At 38.0% G+C, this 19,800-nt stretch overlaps 1 protein-coding gene across 1 annotated transcript; it reads left to right on the plus strand.

Moving 5' to 3' along the window:
- Positions 1 to 4,005: 4,005 nt before the first annotated feature.
- ppp2r2aa (protein phosphatase 2, regulatory subunit B, alpha a) lies at positions 4,006 to 18,194 on the plus strand. The gene is made up of 10 exons (XM_036578807.1): positions 4,006 to 4,275; positions 7,248 to 7,322; positions 8,561 to 8,658; positions 9,656 to 9,821; positions 10,268 to 10,380; positions 11,038 to 11,215; positions 11,380 to 11,544; positions 12,608 to 12,777; positions 13,808 to 13,899; positions 16,580 to 18,194. Exons 1-10 carry the CDS (start codon positions 4,269 to 4,271, stop codon positions 16,857 to 16,859), a joined length of 1,344 nt encoding a protein of 447 aa, XP_036434700.1. The 5' UTR covers positions 4,006 to 4,268; the 3' UTR covers positions 16,860 to 18,194.
- The last annotated feature ends 1,606 nt before the right edge of the window (positions 18,195 to 19,800 follow it).

Raw genomic sequence — 19,800 nt, forward strand, 5'->3', positions numbered from 1 at the left:
GCAAAGTTTGATGATGGTTAATAAAATCCAGCCAACGTTGCTGAGAAAAAGGGTAATAAACCTTTTTTTTGTTTCTTATATTGCATGTGCAATTTTTTTTTTTTTTAACTATGAACTATAATGTGTTGTTCTGATGAGGCGATTATATAGGCTATTTGGTGTCTATTCCCCAGTGGTGTCTGCAGAGAGTGACTGGGTGACAGTAGGACCACATAGGTCCACATCACAAAAAAGAACTAGTAAGAGTTGACTTTACAGGGCTAACTTGTTCCATTAATATGTCACTTTATATTGTATGACCCACTATAGCCACCTGTATTATTATTATTGGTTTGTTTCAATATCTAAGCCCTCCACAGAGATGTAATTGTACCAGCCAGCATGCATGAGTCACTGGTTTCAGTCCAAGATCATTATTGATTCCCAGTATTCAGAGGTATTATTTTCAGTTTTCTCAGCCAAAATAACGTTACATTCCAAACGTGTACATGCAAGTTCTATTCAGTGCAATGGAGAGCCAGTATTGCCCATTGTGTACGATATATCCCCCAGTTTTATTTTTTAAGTTTGCCCTTTTATGAAGACTCTGAATTCTGTTTACTCTAAATTCTAGGTATAACCCTTCATGAGCAAGCTGAGGGTGACAGTGGAAAGAAAAAATTCCACAGGAAGGCTGAAGAAAAAATTTTTTTAAGAGAAACCAGGATTTGAAGGGAAACCTACATTACAGTTACAGTCAAAGGAGGAATGGGTGAAGTATGAAAGAGCCAAATTGAAAACAAGCATTTGGATGACAGTGAAACGTTTGATTGGACATCAGTCTGTTAGGTGAGTTAAAGGCCGTTATAGAGAAGAAGGGCGGTGAATGGCAAAATCCCATGTTGGAGTCATATCAGTCAGCTTTGCAGTAGTCAGCAAGCTTTGCCAGCTTGTCTGAGGGATAAAAGAAATTGTTAAGCATGCTTGGATAACACAGTCCTTAAGGCAAGATCCATATGATGGTCATAGCATGTTTTTATTTTAACATTAAGAGGTTAATATTTTCTGCTGTCTGCCTGATGTTAAGACAGTATAACCCCTAGAATAAGACACTAAAATCTGTACCAGTTCCAGCTATAATTGTTATACAGTCATAAAGTCATATAAGTTTGAACACACATGGCATGTTTTGTTGATTTTTTTTTTAAATTTAGCACACATTTCTATTCATTTGTAAAATTTAACATATTAAATAACAGAATACATTTGCCATAACCTTTGTAAATGCCACATTTTTATGTTTTATTTTTTTCTCAATATGTTAAATTTAGCAAATAAACAGTAATTGTGCATTAAAATGTGCAGACATTTGTTTTTTGTAGCCTGCAATTGATGCCTGCAACCCGATTCAAAAAAGTTGAGACAGGTGCAATTTAAGACTAGGAATGTTGAGAAATGTTCAAGAAGCATTCTAAATAAATAGACTGTTACCAGTGTAAAGTTCAAAAGCCAGAGTCTATCATAGACTGGGGAGGTATATTGCACACCTGCAAAAGCACCATTAATGCTGAACACATTTTGGAGCAACATATGGTACCTTTTAGACATGGTTATTTCAAAAAGACAACACCAAGGAACATTCTGCACAGTACAGCAACATGGCTGCGTCATCAGACAGCGCGAGTGCTAGACTGGCCTGTCTGCAGTCCAGAACTGTCTCCCACCAAAAATGTATGCAAAATATAACAACAAAGGTCCTGTAGGGTTGCACAGCTGAAGACTTGTATTACAGAAGAATGGCAAAAGATATTCTACTTTCAGAACTGGATCAGTTGGTGTCTTCAGTCCCCAAACGATTATTATGTGCTGTTAAAAGGAAAGGTGATGTAACACAGCAGTAAACATGCTGCTGTCCCAACTTTTTTGGAACGTGTTACAAGCATAAAATTTGGAATGAGCAAATATTTAAAAGAAACAATGAAGTTCATAAGGCAAAACATAAAAATTTGTGTTTTTGTACTATTTTCAATTTCATAGAGTTTACTAAACACTGCTCACTTTTTTTATTTCACCCAACTTTTTTGGAACTGGATTTGTATTCTATATACAGTCAGTTCTGTAATTATTGCCACCCTTGATAAAGATGGGCAAGATGGGCCTTTGTGGTCATTAGCTCAATCTCACAGGAATTTAGCCTAAGCAAACAACATTTTGGCAACAAACACTCAAGGTGGATTTTAGCATAAAAAGAAGGACGGCAATACAGAAAATAATGTCATCCTCATTGTTAAGTATGTAGTAGTGGTAGTGGAGGATCCGGAGGTTGTTTTGTGTTTCCTCCAAAGGCCCTGAGATGTTAGGATACGTGACATTGTGGACTCAGGAGTGTAAGGAGATTTTATATGAATATCTGGTCTCTGCCAAAAAGCCAAAACTGGGCCATCTTCCAGCAGATCTTTATTGCTCTGTATTCTCCAATCATCAAGCATTGTAGGAGAAAACTCATTGCTGTCATGTTGGAAAAACAATACAGCACAAAGTACTAAATGCAGGGGTTCCAATAAAACCAATAGTTGTACTCATTGGTTTTAAAGGGATTTATTGAGTAAATTTATTTAAATTAAGTTACATTTTCTCATATTTTCTTTTTTAAGGGTGGGTATAGGGAACAGAAAAGGTAGAAAATCACAATACATCAGGACATTTTTATGATACACAAATATGCATCACAATATTTAGTTTTTTCTAGGTTTGATAAGTTGCAACAGACCAAAAAAAAAAAACAATAGTGCTCCATTTATACTATCAAAAATACAGTCATTATAGTGATGTACTTCATTGTTTTACACACTGTGCTGCACTACATCCAATTAAGCAAGACCAATTATGCTGCCAGTGTAATAAAACATAAGCTTGGTCAGTGCTGTTTAATATCCACAAGATGCTCAGAAATGTGTATTGTGACATAATGTGACATAATTTATCACGATAACAACAAATATATTATCATATTAACCACCCCTAACTTTTTTTTTCATTTTTATCACTGGTGTCAGTTATTATGGAGCTGACTGTACATGTCAAGTACTGAATTCACTGTATTGTAAATAAGCTGTTATTTATAGTAAGTATGATTACTAACATTTTGGTTTTGACTTGCTACCCGGTCTGCTACTAATACAATATACAGTGTGCTGGAGTTTAACCATTCAAGAGAGTTCTTGGCTACTGGAGACAGAGGTGGCAGGAAAATGTAAGACTAAATATATCAGTATAAAAATATTGGTATCAAATCAGTATAAATTCTTTAAAATAAAAAGAGGGACTTTTATTTATTCTTTTATTTTGTCTTTCAAATGAGATTTTAAAGGGAACCCTGACTGTTAAGTCATGTAAGTCTCTATATGGTGTACATGTCCAATACTATTAAAATATTGTAGAAAGCAAGCAAAGTACTGTTAATTATTAAAAATAGATAAAATCCCTCTGCTAGTAGGTTGCCATTTTTGTTGCAGCATCTCTCTCTCTTTCTTCTACGTTGTGTGAGGAACGGTAAACCATATAACTTATCTAGTTTAACTCAAAGATATCATTCAGACTTTCGCAAAAACATGACATCATCACAGTGCGACAATGGCAGCCTACTTTTTGATCTAATTTGCAGAGAACTTAAACCGGCTCTGCTAATATGTCAGTCAGTTTGCGGATACACAGGGCACACAGAGCGTCTTTGGATGTTCTCGTTTTTCGCACTTTTCAGAGAGTACATCGACACTTATGTTTACAGTAATGCAATTAAAATATTCACTAGAAATTCACTATTTTTCTCCTCCAAGAATACTTTTAAAATAAATTTTAGAATTATTTTAAAATAGTAAACGAGACATTTCCATTTGGTTTATACGCCACAATTTAACAGTACTGGACATAGACGCTGTTTTAAGCCATCCACGCCTTAACAGTAAGGTTCCCTTTAAGCCATCTCCCTCTCACTGCACAAAAGGACTTTTACTTTGAAATCTACATTCGACGTGACTGGAAGTCCGTACTGCTGCTGCTGCCGCTGCTGTGTCTACTTTTCGCCTGAGTAGAGATGGTTTACGGCTTCTCTTGTGTAGAGAAGAGATTATTAACGAAGTCTTTAGTTGTTCACTGTCGTATTTAGAGTCCACTTTCTTGCTTATTAGTCTTTCTGGACGTGCAACGACCAGTCATTCTGCAGAGGAAGACCGTCATCTTTCCAAACTCGAGAGGGCCCGGGCTCGGCTCGGGGAACATCCGTTCCTGTCATGGAAGGTACGACAGGCAGACTAAAGCCTGCTTTACCGGATACGAGGAAGTAGCCTTTACTGTGTACATGATAAGAGATGAAATTCAGCCAACTAGAATGCTGAGGTAGTTTTCTCACAAGTGACATTACAGCCTTTCAGTATCTGCGCATTGAGTCTTGGTGACAAAACCTCAGTCTGCACTACGGCTAAAGGAGCCGGGTCACTCGTCTTTTTACACAGTGCACATTTAAAGTATTCGGACTGATTAGGGGAGAACACGTTATTAGACGGCCATCTATTCATAGTAATTTCTTCTGAGACATATGCAGCTTCCGTCATGATTTTGGACACATTGTAATTTTTGATTCCGCACGTTTCAATGTGTCTTAGCTCGCTATAGAGAAGCGTTGTTATTCTTCCCTGTATTGCGCAATACCGTGTCGTTATTAGACTGTACTCGAAGACTTTTTATTACGTTTTACTGATTTTGATTATCAGTGTGTTGCAGTGGTTCTTGCAAGAGCACTGAATTGACTTTCAGCACTATCTGTGTCTTTTATCAGCAGACTGTCAGGAGAGGTAGAGTAGCCTACAACCTCAGTCAAGTAAAACTATCGTTGCTTTGTAAAAAGCACATAAACGGCTTGCAAAGAAGTACAAAAATACCATCTAAAAAATACTGAAATGCTAAGTAAATTTCAGAACTGCAGTGGAACTTCTTAGTATATCCACCGTCTATCAGCACAGGAACTGAAGTTTGTTTGTTAGGTGCTTGTCTTTGTCTCTTCTTTTTTGCTTATTTTTCTTAGTTTTTTTTCTTTTTGTGGCAAAAATGAAAAATGAAATTAACTTCAAAAGTCTGAAGTATGACCAGTTACAATGCATTACATTTGCTGTCTTCAACATCATTTGATTAACCACAAAAAATGACTAAAATATAACATGTAAAAAAGGACATTTCATATATAAGCAGATGTATCTTGAAAACACAGATACAGAAAATATGCATTGAAAATTTGACTTGACTACATGTAACTGAGTAAGTGTAACTAGTCATGTTCACACAGTTCAGCAAAATGTATGTTTCTTACTTACCACAAAGGAGGTCATGCACTATTACTATAAATCTGTCATGTCACAAAATTGCAACAGGCAAAATAAGAATAGGCCTACAACACAACAAGAGATGATTACAAAAATGCTGTTTGTTGTGAATGCATTTCAAATGTTTGGAAGCCCAACATTAGTGATGGTAGAAACAAGCAAAAAACAATCTTGAAGGTTTTAATTCGAACTTGTGTTTCGAAACTCATATTCTCTGCATCATCATGCACAGGACTCAGCTCATTCCAGTCAAAATTACTTGCCCTTCTCTTGGTTCTGCATACAGTAATACTGATTACAGGTATCTTATTCCTGTGTACTATTGATGACATGAACAGCTGAGAATTAAACCTTTAAAATGAGAATTTTCACACCTTTTTTATCAGTACCATTGGAATGTTTATGTGGAAGAGAGACAGGTTTCATTTTTTAGGGCAGATTCTCAACAACTGTTGAATAATGTGAAAAATAGGCTAAACATAGTAGAAGATATTTTTCCATCTCCATAAATCTGCATATAATACTCATGAAGTGGTCTATTTTGTGCACAGACTTAAGAATGCAATGTCCAGGAGTGAAACTGAAAATGCTGTCACCATTAGCCTCTGTGATGTCAGGTCACGTGCAAGACCTGGATTTAAGCCCAATTTGGTTGGAACCGACTGAATTTCACGATCGGGCAGAATTTCAGCTTTATCGGCCGTCGTTTGCCATGCAGTGTGAGAGAGGAAACGATGCACGATTAACTGCCCAAACGAGCTCCGATTGAGTAGTCGCACGATCGGATAGATTTCTGACATGTCAGAAATTTTGGTGCTTGTCTCACAGTGTGAGCAGCCTCACAAACCGATTTCTCAAAGTCACACCCAAAACCACGCACAATCACAACCACCGCTCCTACACGGACGCAAAAAAGTCCACACTTGCAGCACCACCGTCCGTGTATGCCGACTTTATTCCATTCGACTGAGTTGAATTGCGATGTATAAATAAATAGTGTTGTCTTCATAGAGCTGTAGAGTCTGTAGACCACCTGGTCCTCAGCTTCAGTGTACAGTGTGGCACAACTTAGCAAAGCTGGTGTAGCAGTTTGTCAATGGCTGAATCTGGCTTCTGCACCAAAATAGTGCACTGTTTGTCCAGTATGGAACTGTGCACACATGGCTGAACCTCAGAAGGCTATTTATTAGACATGCGATGCACTTTATGGGTGCAGGAGCAACTATGTGGTGCACTATATAGGGAGCAGGGAGCCTTTTGAGATTCAGCCAGTGATTAGTTATTAGGACATCGGAGGCGCAGTGTGTTGTTTTACATAAAACAGCTTTATTGTAGAGAGAGCTGACTGTAGGGGCTGCATTGCACATGCAGTGTGAGCACCCATATCGCCTCATGTCAGTCGGGTCGAGTGTTTTCGTACAGCGTGTGCACATAAATCGCAGGCTTTGGCCACACGCGAGAGGCGATACAAACATATAGTGTGAGCTGTCACCAAAGAACAAGATTTCTAAAATCTCACAGTGTATGCCTGGCTTAAGAGCATCACTTCCCAAAACCATTACTTAGAACTTTGGTCTCCATGGTCACCAGCACCTCCTGGATCTGAAAGTTCAGTTCTGACCAAGCTCTCATGCTGCTGATTCAGTTGATCAGGGATCTTCTGAACAGATTTATTAGTTGCCTCAGATCTAGATTACAGTTTTAGCAAAGCTCTGCAGGTAGGTAGATCTTGAGTAAAAGAGTTGTGACCACTGATCTAGACTTCAAATGAAGGTTAGTGGCTACACAGATACACATCCATAATAATCAACACTTGTGACTTGGTGAATTGCTAAGCTAAAAAATATGGTCCTCATGTTAGACTTGCAGTCTTAATCTTCTTTTGATTTCCAGGAGATGGGGGCAGCGAGATCAAACAGTGGTGTCTCTCTCAGGTTAAAGGAGCCATTGATGACGATGTAACAGAAGGTAAGAGAAATAGTGTTGTATTCAGCATTTTATCTCATTGCTGGGTCCTCGAGTGAGTGACACACATGGATCTGCAGAACCTTCTGTTTATTTTAAGAGGATATGTACACATTGCAGAACAACAAGAGCCAAGTATGCTCTGAAACCTCATGACCACACACTTTGCATACATTTGCAAAGTACACAGACCTCCTATGCAGTATTATGTTTGAATCCTCTTTGGATTTGGAACAGTTGTAAAGTTGGTGCACCTCAGATATATTATGCCAGGTTATTTATCTGTTGTGTGATTAGCAGACATAAAGCATTAAACACACTGCTTGTTGCCAGTTTAGGGATACCTAGATTTTCAAGATGTTTTTGATAAATGAGCATATTTTCTCTGATATAGTTTAATATATTAAATTGAACATATGTTTTTTTTTTTGTTTTTTTTTGTAAAATCTGCAACACTGAAGCATCAACTGACAAAAGTACTACCTTGGGTATAGTGCCATTTCCAACACATTTTGTCCCCTTGAGCTGAAATTGCATCAGACCTTTCAGTTGTTTAACCAACTTTGTTCAGAAGAGTTTTTAATATGTGTCTTTAACAATAGTTTGGAAAAGGAAACTGTTCTGTTATAATTTAGGTAAAACCTACTCTTCAGACCATAAAAGAGAGTTTGATGAACACAAAGCTGAATGACTTCTTAGTCATATTTATTTATAGAGAACAATTAAAACAAGAGATGTTGCCCAAAGTGCAATACAATCCAATAAAAAAAAAATGTAATTAAGTAGTAAATGTATAGAATAGAAATTAATAAGAAGGCAAATTGTCTCTACACTTCTTGAAGGGCAGTGTTTGTTGCCAAAAGTTTGATGAATTGAGGCTGTGTTTTATACGTAATTGTACGTATTTTCTATATCTTCTCCATTGGATAAGCACATCATGGCACTACCCAGAACCATGGAGCTGGAAACTCAAGCCTCAGAACAGAGAGACAGAGCAGGATATTGTTCTGCCTAGATAGGGTGGAGGATGAGGGGTGTGGTTGGATTTTTATGTTGTGGACTAGATGGCAGTATTTGCAGATGTCTTTTTTCTTTAAAAGAAAGACTGTACATGGTGCTCTTTTCCTTTCAGTGGTTTCCAATTCATACATAGTACTGTACATTTTGTGCACACTCATTTAGACCATATTCTCCCCTCCTTGGTAATAATACAGTGTGAACTTGCATGTATGTGTTAACAGCTGACATTATCTCTGCGGTGGAGTTCAATCATTCAGGAGAGCTTTTGGCTACTGGAGATCGAGGTGGCCGAATAGTCATCTTTCAACAAGAACAAGAGGTAAGAGGTATAATTTATATCAACACCTAGTGACTTTATCATATGTAGGAAAAAAAATGCTTTTGTTACGGCGCTGTGTCATGGGCATTATACAGTAGCAAAAAGTGCATCAGTCAGTTAGAGGTCTGCACAAGCATTAATTAAAGCCTGAACTTGGCATGTATCCACGACTTAGAGACCTGACCTTACCAGGCCCAAATGGTACGGCCAAATTTGAAACCCAAACCTAACCTAAACTCGCATTGCTGCGGAACAGCTGCATCCACGTTAAGTGTTTTGCTGAAGAGACAACCTGCCAGTCCTCCTGCTTGAAGTGCTATCACTAGCTCTACATCAGTGCTCACCATCCGTGATCCTGGAGATCTGCCTTGGTGTGAAGTCTAGTTCCAACCACAATCTGCCCCACCTGCTAATTAACTTCTTCAGAGGTTCTTGTTTTGCTGGCTCAGATGCATTAGTGTTAGGTAATGGGAGGAGTGGCATATTGGATACAGGTTCGAGCTAAAAAAGTTAGAGAAAAAAGCACACTGAAATATGGTATCCATGCACTGCTGCGAGTCACCATGTAAAACCTGAAATAATGATTGCAAGTCAGAGTTTTTTGGAACATATCATACTTTCTTTATGTATTAACGTCACACACCCAGGCTTAAAGAAAGTCCTGTTTGATGTTTAGGTCTCCAGTGCAAAATCCATGTTATACAAATGAAGACATAATGACAATAGTAGATAATACACGTATCTTCTGAGTTCTCTTTGAATGCTCTTTCAGCGCCCTCACAATCATCAGATTCATCTGCTCGCGGAAGGGGTCCTCAAGCTAACTCAAGTCTGATGTTGTATGTAGAAAATTAGCCCAAAACCTCTACATCAACCACTGAACGTGTGTGGGGGGGGAGCTATTACTTTCCCACCACTACTGATTGGGTAGTGATTGTGCGAGCTATGTGGTTGATGAGTGGTTTGATATCTGTGGCTCTCCTGTCGTTTTCTTCAGAGTAAAACCTTGCCACAGTCTCGAGGAGAGTACAACGTCTACAGCACCTTCCAGAGTCATGAACCAGAGTTTGATTATCTGAAGAGTCTGGAAATTGAGGAGAAGATTAACAAGATCCGCTGGCTCCCTCAGAAAAATGCTGCTCACTTTCTGCTGTCAACAAATGGTGTGTACATGGCTAAAATTGTTCTGACACTGCAGACTTGATCCATGTTCTTCTGTGCGGTGTACTTTTGGTTCAGCGTTTTGATTTAAAACCAAGGGTCACCAAACCAGTTGGAGATCTACCTCACTAGACAGTTTAGTTCTGGCCCTAATCACCCACATCTGCTTCGGACAATCATGTAGGGCATTTATGAGCTGAAAGATGTGAATTTGGGGTTTAAACTGAGCTTGATAGGAAGATAGATCTTCATCAGAATGTTTGGTGACCAATGTTTAAAACCTTGGATATGCATCAAAGTTCTTCAAGGGGAAAGCAAATAATGAAATATATGCTCTGTCCTGAGAATTGAGTCACTGCTAGTCATGCAGAAGAGCAATAGAATAGTGCAGATTTCATTATAGTCCCCCAGTTACTATAATGAAATATTTATGTACTCAAATGTACAGATAAAACCATAAAGCTGTGGAAAATCAGTGAACGAGACAAGAGACCAGAGGGCTACAACCTTAAAGAAGAGGATGGACGCTACAAGGATCCTACATCTGTTACTACACTACGGGTGTGTACACAGGCATAGTTGCATATTCACTCTACTTTTCTCCTGTCATTCTCAACAGTATAGACTGTTTTGTTTTTTTTTGTTGTTTTTTTTTAGGTGAATTCATTGATCTTGTCCAGATTAAGGCCTCTGCAAACTGTGATATCTGCAGCCTTACAAATTTAGTTCCGACTGTACAAGATGATTGCAATAAACTTTTGGCACACTTCTGTGGCAGTATTGCGCGTACTGCTATGCAAGAGAATGATGACATTGGGCCTTATTCACCGATATCCTCATAAGTTTTTTCTTGAATTTGTTCTTGAGAAAGGTCCTAAGAAAGAGTCTACAGCAGATTAATGATATCTTCTTAAACTGCAAAATTGTGCTCTTGAGTGTGCATAAATTTTATTCTTACTAAAGAACAAATCCTACATAAGAAAACGGTGAGTGCATTTACATGCACTTTAAAAATATGATATCTGCAGAAAATCCATTTCTAGATTCTGGACATGTATATGAAAAAATATAAGAAAAAGTATCAGGAATCAGTATCAAATTTAAGGTATCAGTATTTATATCAACAGTGTTTGAATGAGCTACTTATGTATCTTTAGATAGTATAAAGTAAAGTTTTGAATGTAAATGTGCATGTGTGATGCAGTTTGTCTTACACAGGTTCCAGTGTTCCAGCCCATGGATCTGATGGTGGAGGCCAGTCCTCGGCGGGTCTATGCCAATGCACACACCTATCACATCAACTCTATTTCAGTTAACAGTGATAACGAGACCTACCTGTCTGCAGATGACCTACGAATCAACCTGTGGCATCTTGACTTTACAGACCGTAGCTTCAGTATCCTTCCTTTGTGTGTGTTTGTGTGTAGGATCTTAACTTTGTTCAGGGGCACATGCAGATTAGCACAAACTAAAACTGACCCATACTTGACCAGCTAGCAGAAGGTGCTGCCATCCATTTCTCTTTCTGTATTCAGCCCTTTAACCACTGGTTTCTCTCAGACATTGTGGACATCAAGCCAGCTAACATGGAAGAACTGACTGAAGTGATCACAGCCTCCGAGTTTCACCCTCTACAGTGTAACACCTTTGTCTACGGCAGCAGCAAGGGCTCTGTGCGCCTGTGTGACATGAGAGCAGCTGCGTTGTGTGATAGACACTCAAAATGTAAGAGACACTTTATACTTGGGCACAGAGCCGAAAGCCCAGTCTTTTAACAGGCTAGTTCTGTCTCTCAGTCTTAAAGCAATAGTTTGGCAAAAAAATCAAATTAGCTCTATTCTCCCCTTATCCCAAATATAATTGACCAGCCAAGACCTGTTTGATGTCTAAAATTTGCTTTGGAGCTACAAGGCTAATGTAGCTAACAAGTAATGGGATAATGGGAGCTTGTACCTTGTCCATTAACATTCTGCAAACTGCATGTCTAAATCGTCACAAACTTTATTTCAAAACACATTGAGTTGTTTAGTCATTAGTCATAGACTTGCTTATGTGTTTTCTTATACTGTATGACATACTGCTAAAATGGACAAAAGTATGCTGCATAGCTAAAAAAAAAAAAAGTCTTATACACTTTTATACATTTTATATATGTTAGTAATGTAATACTGTGTCAGAAACCACATAAGAATTAAGTAATTATTTAAAGTCAACATGAATCAGAAAACAAAATGAATTTTTCCTATGTACCGTATTTTTGAGAAAACCACTACTTCATGGAGGGTCTCTGAGCTAGCTGAGCGTTTTCACTTGATGATAGGTGGGGGTGGTTGAATTTGGAGATGAAACATTTTTTTTATTGGTTAATATTATTTTTGAAAGAATAAAGGAACAAAATGTTTTTTTAATGATACAGTAGTTTAGGAAAACAGGAGAATTAACTAATAAGTCTATTTTGATTTCTGAGTGACTTTTAAATGTGATTGGTTTTTTTTCTTTTTTCTTTGCCTTTTGCTTCCTGGTCACATTAAGATGCAGAGAATATGAAATGCTTCCATGTGCTCAGGGCTGCCATCATCCATAGATTACTGAATTATCAACGAACTTGCTAATTGTAGCCCTAGTAGGGAAGTGATTAAACTATTTTCTCGAGATAATAACTGCACAAGATAGCAGTGTATCTTGAGATTTTGTTGGATCTCTGTAGGTTGCAAAAGTGAATCGAGCCTTTTGCTATTGTTCAAATAGTGTAATACGTCATTTAGCAGCATGTACTCTCTGTCCCCAGTGTTTGAGGAGCCCGAGGACCCCAGTGCCCGCTCTTTCTTTTCTGAAATCATCTCCTCTGTCTCGGACGTCAAGTTCAGCCACAGTGGCCGCTACATGATGACCCGTGACTACCTAACGATCAAGATCTGGGACCTCAACATGGAGAGCCAACCTGTGGAGACTTATCAGGTGTGTCAGCATGACTGTCTAGTTTTGGGTTGAGTATAAAGGTTTACTGAAAGGTTTCCAAGTCTTAATGCTGTCTGAGTCTAACAAGGTTAGAAAAAGCCTGGCACGATTTAAATTTTTTGTTTTATAAATTTAGCCCAGCATTAAACCAGCAGCAAGCCTCTTTGAATTGAAATGGACTAAACAGCATGTTCTGATGAGCTTAAGAGCTGGTTTATTTGATAACTCCATGCCTACTCAATTAGAAGGCATGCAAATCAAAGAAACTACAGAAAAGCAGTTGCTAAAGATGCTGGTGTCAGTGCTGCAGTTGTTTTAGAGCGGCATAATAATAAATCAGGAAATAGTAGCTGCAGCTGGGTGTATTAATCTACCTTCCTGCAGAATCTTCCACACCTGCTCCAGCTAATTAACTTCTTCACAAGTCATTGTTTGGTGGGATCAGATTCATTAGTGTTTTGTAACTTGGGGGGTCAGGATGTTAGATACAGGTTGGAACTAAATTCTGCAGGAAAGCAGATCTCCAGGAGGAGGGTTGGTAAGAGGTTCTAAGCCTTTTTTTTTTTTTTTAGCAAAACTTGATTTACCAACAAGATTATTGGTGACGTCCATTAGTAATTTAACATTTGCATATACAGATTGCTATTGAGTAAAGTAAAGCAAAGTTAAATGAAAATGCATGTTGAGAGTTACGGTGTGGATGATGCCTAAATGTGAAGGAGACCATTGTCTGATGTAATTTTATCACCACAAGGGGGTGCTAGGGTGCTGTGTCTTAGAAGTCAAGATGTTTTCTGTTGTCCCCTTGTTACTTGAGCAATTTTGTGATGCTTTCACAATGTTTAAGGCAGTTTTTTATATGTATAGGTTAGTTTATTTTTCTGTACACCATTTATATCTGTGATAACATGCCAGTTTTTAGTTTATTAAAGGATATAAATACTTTAAGACCAAAAAGCATCACATTATGAGCAGGCTACAATCAATTCATGTGACTAGATTTTGATGGTGATATTTTTAATATTCCTAGGTCCATGAGTACCTCAGGAGTAAGCTGTGTTCTCTCTATGAGAATGACTGCATCTTTGATAAATTTGAATGCTGCTGGGGCCACGATGACAGGTGAGACACAATGTACAGGAAAGACACTGAATTGGAAATTGGCTCCCATTCTGTGGTGTAATCTGACATTTCTGATATTCTGTTATTACAAATCAAGAACTAAGCAAGCTCAGATCAGAGTGACAGAGCACTGAAACATGCCAAAAGAGGTTATATCCTCGTTATTTTGTTATGTCACGACTGCATTTTAGGATTATGGTGGAAACATTCGGCTGGGGAACAGAAGTGTCATTCATTACAGTTTTTTTAGAGAAGTCAAGGAATATGTGCTTACTTGTTAAATTATTGTTTTATTTACTGAACTCGAGACATGTAGTTCTGAAAAAACCCACCCTTGTAAGCTTGATGCTAACACATTATAGAAAATCTCATTTACGTGCTATATGTTCATAGTGAGTATATTATAAAGGATGAAAGATGCCATGTTCCATGCTTTATTAAATGCAGATTCAGATCCCAGAACTTTGGGAAATCCTCACTTTTGATCAAAATATAGGTGCCCCAAAGAGTATTTTCAGCCATGCTATAGAACAGTGGTTCCCATCTCAGTCCACCCCGGGTGGGTCGACTTTTTTTTCTCCAGCCCAACTCGCAACACATAGGAATGAAGGAAAAATGTTGACCGTCTGGGGCACCCTGAGACCTGGCTTGCGAACAAATGCCATATAAGAAACTTTTTTTTGATTTCCAGGAAGACCATTGTTTGAAAGACATTTATGAGTGTCAAAAATGAAAAACCTTTGCAGAATGTAAATATTCTTTGCCCTTTTAATGGTTCTTCCTAGGTGCCTTTATATTATGTGGAGATTGTTTAAACCTTTGAAAGGTTCTGCACATTTGCACATCTCATTTACAAAAATGGTTCTCTAAAGAGCCATCCATGGAAAGGTTCTTTAGGGAACAAAAAATGGTTCTTCTATGGTAAAGAGTAATTTCTGGCACCTTTATTTTTAAGATTGCTGGTTGGGACTTTACCACCCTACTGCCCCAGTTAGCACTGCTCAGTTTCCCTTGTAGGTGGATCAGGGAAGTTTAACTTGTCAAACACAGGTTGTCAACTAATATTATAATTTGAAATTTACTAAGACAGTACACACAGTGCAACACTATGGAACACATGCATTAAAAATACAAGAACATACAGTTCGTTTATAAAATGTGCTGAGATACTGTGGTGAAATCCAGAGGAGTGCCACCAGCTACACGTCATAGCATATGCAGAGCCTCGCTATCAAAAAAAGAGCCTTTATCTCTCACAGACAGAGTAATTTCCCTTCTGCAATCAGAGAAACATATGTGCGCTACCACATACACAGTCTTGCAGGCCTATTGGCAAATGTGACACACCATGGTTGTGACTGTTGTGTCCATCTCCTGAAGTGGAACAAAGTAAAAATAGATGTTATATATATATATAATTTTGCATTGCCAGTCCCCGTTAACTGTCAAACCATAAGACAAAAAAATATGACAGTGGATTAATATGAACTGAGTTTGTCTTTTATGCTAGTCTTCAGTGTAACTTGCCCTTCTTAAACTCAGGCTACCCTTTTAACTACCTGTCTAAATACCAAGCATGAAGTACTAAGTGAATCCTTTCTGACCCATAGTGGAGCATGACTGTGAAAGCAGTATATCTAATAGTGCTCATTACACCTGCCTTGCTCTATAACATGGCTTGATAATGGTCCTTCAGGTGGAATGTTGTTCTAGCCTACTCTTCAAAATGAACTAACAGGAATGAAGCAAATTTTCTAGCTGAGCAAGCCATTTAGACCTTTCATTCAATATTGCCTGATATGAGCCTGTCATATAGAGCTGAGCTACCATTCTCAGCTTGGATTGTTTTCTGTTAATGCAGCAAAAGCTCATCATCCCAAGTTAATTTTAATGGATGTACTTGTTTTTTTTATGGCAGAGAAGAGACCATAACTTGACTTAAGCAGAGTTATGAAATTATAACAAGGAATAACATCATTGCCAGAGTAAACATGTCATTAATGTTTTATTTTATTCCTTTTGTGGGTTTATTGCCTTTTTGTGGTCTGTGTTATAGCAGACTTGTCAGTGGGTGGTGTACAGTATTATTTGCTTACCATTTTGGACATACCGCAATTTTATCTTAGATCGAATGAGAGCAACTGAGCAGGAAAATATGTAGAAAGATGTGTTATATAGTGTAATTAAAATTATATTGTTGTACTGCAATTTTGTTTACTATCTAAAATGACCAGTGAACCTACATGTCTACTGAATTTTTATATGAAATGTTGATAATGGTATTATAATGGTAAATGGTTAAAAATAGTAAAATTTCAAATCCCTGCAAATTACAAATCCCTGCATGTATTAAAAAAAGCCCAAAACCTTTTCTCAGAACTAGTGTAAAGCAATGTCTTAGGCATCACTCAATTTGTTTCATTTAATAACTTTTTGTCAGGTAACTTTTAGAGATGTTAAACTCTTGGGATGTCTGCTTCCTTTCACCACTACTGTGAACCATTCTGACTCTGCAAGTTTCTCTACAATGGCACATTTCACATCAAACCACTCTGACTGATGTTTATATTGTAAAGCTCAAATTATGGAGACAAAAACATTGGAATTTCCTTTCAATGATTCATTGAAAAACACATTTTCATTTGGGTTTCTTATCCTGTTCTCTCTATCTCTTCCCCAGTGAGGTCATGACGGGCTCCTATAACAACTTCTTCCGCATGTTTGGTCGTGACGGCCAGCCTGGAGTGACCCTGGAGGCCTCGTGGGAGAGCAGCTCGCCCCGCTGCCCGCTGCGGCCGTGGAGGGTGTGTGCAGGGAGCAGGCGCAAGGAGGACGAGATCGGGGTGGAGTGCCTGGACTTCAGCAGGAAGATTCTCCATACTAGCTGGCACCCTCAGGATGGCATAATCGCAATGGCAACCGTTAATAACCTTTATATATTTCAGGAGAAACTGAACTAGGACTTTTATGGCTTTGTCTCTAGTTCTGGATCCAGGGGCTCGGCCTAAGTGGTTACCATTAAATATCCACTTCTGGTCAGGAGCTAGGACTGTTTACACGTTTTGCAGTCAACTCACTGTCTTACCATTTACCCTTTGTAGCGCCTTGGAGAAGATGCTTGCTTTAAAAAATGCTCTGCTACAAGAAAACTGTCTGTGTGCATTTGGTTATGGCATTTTAAATGGTTATAGTGGTCGATTTATTACTTGCTTAACTCTTGTTTGTTGGCCTGTTTTTTGTGCTTAGTTTTTGATGCATCCCATTTTAGGTTCTCATCCAAAGACTACTCTGCACTTAAAAAACTAAGTTAAAGTGCCATGTTAGAATTATTTGATTTTTCTCATATATACACATACCTACCTACCACAAACTACTTTTTCAGATCCTAAACAAATATGAATTAATCTGTTGGAATACATGAAGTGAATGGACTTGAATCTGTTGGACCTGCAATGTAAAACAAAACTGCTTTCATTTATCATGTAGCCACCAATTTGAGGTAGTTTTGATCAACTCTATATATCATGTCAAATTGAACCCACAGTTAGTTCATTAAACAGAAATCCAGCTCTGTGACACAACCCCCTGGACCCCACTTATCGTCTTTTTTTTATGATTCTCTTAGTTCCCCTTATCAGTCCTCAGTCTTTTGCTCAGGCAGCCTTAAATGGCAGGGAGCAGCCCTCCTCAGGCTCAGTCCAGAACTTGGCACAAGTCTATAAATGCAGTTATCTTTATGTGCGGCCTATAAGTGGCCGTTTTGTGCTTATAATGCTGATAATGTCCTTAGTGGGCGGAACTAACAGTGGCATTAAGTTGTCCAATACTGTACACTTTGGTGACTGGTATCAGTCTTTGTTTTTTATTGTTTTTACAGGGACAAAGGAGCTGATGTTTTGCCTAGCCTTGTGTGTGTACAATTGTACATGTCTTACAATGTCCTCTATTATTTGAGTGTATTGTGAATAATTTTATTTGCAGCTTTTTTAACACAGTGGTTCCTATAAAGGTAAAGAAAGAATGACAGTTATTTTTTTATGAAATTACACATTTGAAATGTCTTTCTCAGGGTATTTTAATGTAGTCGTATCACTGATTGAGAGTCGTTGTTTGCAGGGTCTCTGTGTTTTAAACTGACTCTGTTGAAGTGAGTAGACGGACAGGAATAGAGTTTGCTTCTAGTTGTACAATGAAAAATAGGGCTACTTGCCGTAAGTACTTAACAGTAATAGTGTCCCATGTCACTCTTATAGTTGTAAAACCCTAGTGTGAAATAAAAGTTACTTTAAAATTTTTACGAACACTTGCTTTTGTATTCCAAACAGCTGTGGACGTATAGACAGACTGGGACAATTACGTACATGATGCTCAATAACAATAATAGTATTCAGTATTCAGTAATGTTTGATCCACGTTTAAGTTGTTGAACAATAAATGAGGCATCCAGAAATGGATCTATGCCAGTTCTGTTAATAGGGCGATAAATTATGATGTGACTGCTTTGAAGCCTTTTTTAAACACTTACAACACTTCTAAAAGCTATTTCTTTCCATTTAATAAATGATCTAATAAACACAGTTATTTTGGTTAGTGGGGTTAAGGTTAGTGTTAAGTTAGCTACAGACGCCTATGGAAATATCTCACAAAAGACAACAATGTGAAGAGGGTTATAACCATCATGTTAATATGACTGCACATACAGTTTTATGTGCATTTCAAGATTTTGCTTGAGTAAAATAAAACTACAAAACAAGGAGTGTCATTAACCAATAACTGCTGGTTAAAATAGAATCCGAGCATCATTTGTATTGGAAAATTGCTGTGTAATTTATATAATTTTTCTGTCATAGTTCTTTGTGAGACCAAATGTCCTCCAGATGATGGAAACAGTAACATTCTGATTGTGGGGACAGTAATTTTTCCAAAATGTTTAGCTTTCATTATAAAAAGGAAAAAAGCAGATTAAATCATTTTGGTTGGTGAGACTAAATGCCTAGGACCCACTGGCGAGAGACATTTTATACTCCTATGACTCAAGAATAACTCAGTTTGCATTGATTATAATGTAATTAGTAAACAGTAAGTTCACTGTGAATTTAATGAGTTAAGGGTAGTGTTAGGTTGAAGTGTTGCCACAGCATTATTTAGGCAAGAAGATGAGGGATTTGTAACACTTATACTCACTGTATTACCTGAATTATACAGCGAAAACGGAAGATTTTTGCAGTTTGATTTTATGAGCGTCTCCGCAGGCATCCACTGAACGTGTGAGCTGAGCGCTGGTGCAGGAAAGCTTCACTGTCTACAGTGAATCAACGAATCGTTCTTTTGAAGTCCAGCTGAATCGAGCTTCTATGTAGCAGAACGTTTACGTCCGCTTCGAGGGCTGAGAGCCTCTAATAAAATCTAAATGATATTCTTTCACTATTTAACCTCATAAATGCATACATTTGCAGTATAGCATATGAATGCATTCTCTCCCTCTTTCTGTTCTGAGTTTGTGTTTTCTGCATTCTGAGTCTGGCTCTATTAGAGAAGAAGCTGTGACATCAGACTCGCTCACTTAACGGGGAGTCCCACCGATTTTCACATTTTCGGCGTAATTAAGCCGTTAAGATGTAAACAAAGTCATTCAGGTTTAATGTGAAATACTTATAATAAATAGATAAGGTTTTGGACTGAAAAATAATTTTGCAAGACTGTCAATGGCGGAGAGATACTAACAGGGCGTTATCAGGAGAAAACAGCACCCAAAGAAAACCAATTTTTACATATAAAACTCGGAGGACATTTGTAGGTTCGCTGGTCCTTTTGGACGGTAAGTAAAATGCCGATATTTGCGTGACCACCCTGGGTCCTCACCGCCACTCTGAATGACGTTGTGTACATCTCACCGATTGA

Source organism: Colossoma macropomum, unplaced genomic scaffold, assembly GCF_904425465.1.
Source record: "Colossoma macropomum unplaced genomic scaffold, Colossoma_macropomum, whole genome shotgun sequence".
In the NCBI taxonomy this organism is placed as follows: Eukaryota; Metazoa; Chordata; class Actinopteri; order Characiformes; family Serrasalmidae; genus Colossoma; species Colossoma macropomum.

Excerpts from the sequence above, each read along its gene's own strand:
- ppp2r2aa (XM_036578807.1), top strand. Across the intron at positions 10,381-11,037 it reads CATCTGTTACTACACTACGG|GTTCCAGTGTTCCAGCCCAT; the intron begins GTGTGTACACAG and ends TGTCTTACACAG. Across the intron at positions 11,216-11,379 it reads CTTTACAGACCGTAGCTTCA|ACATTGTGGACATCAAGCCA; the intron begins GTATCCTTCCTT and ends GGTTTCTCTCAG.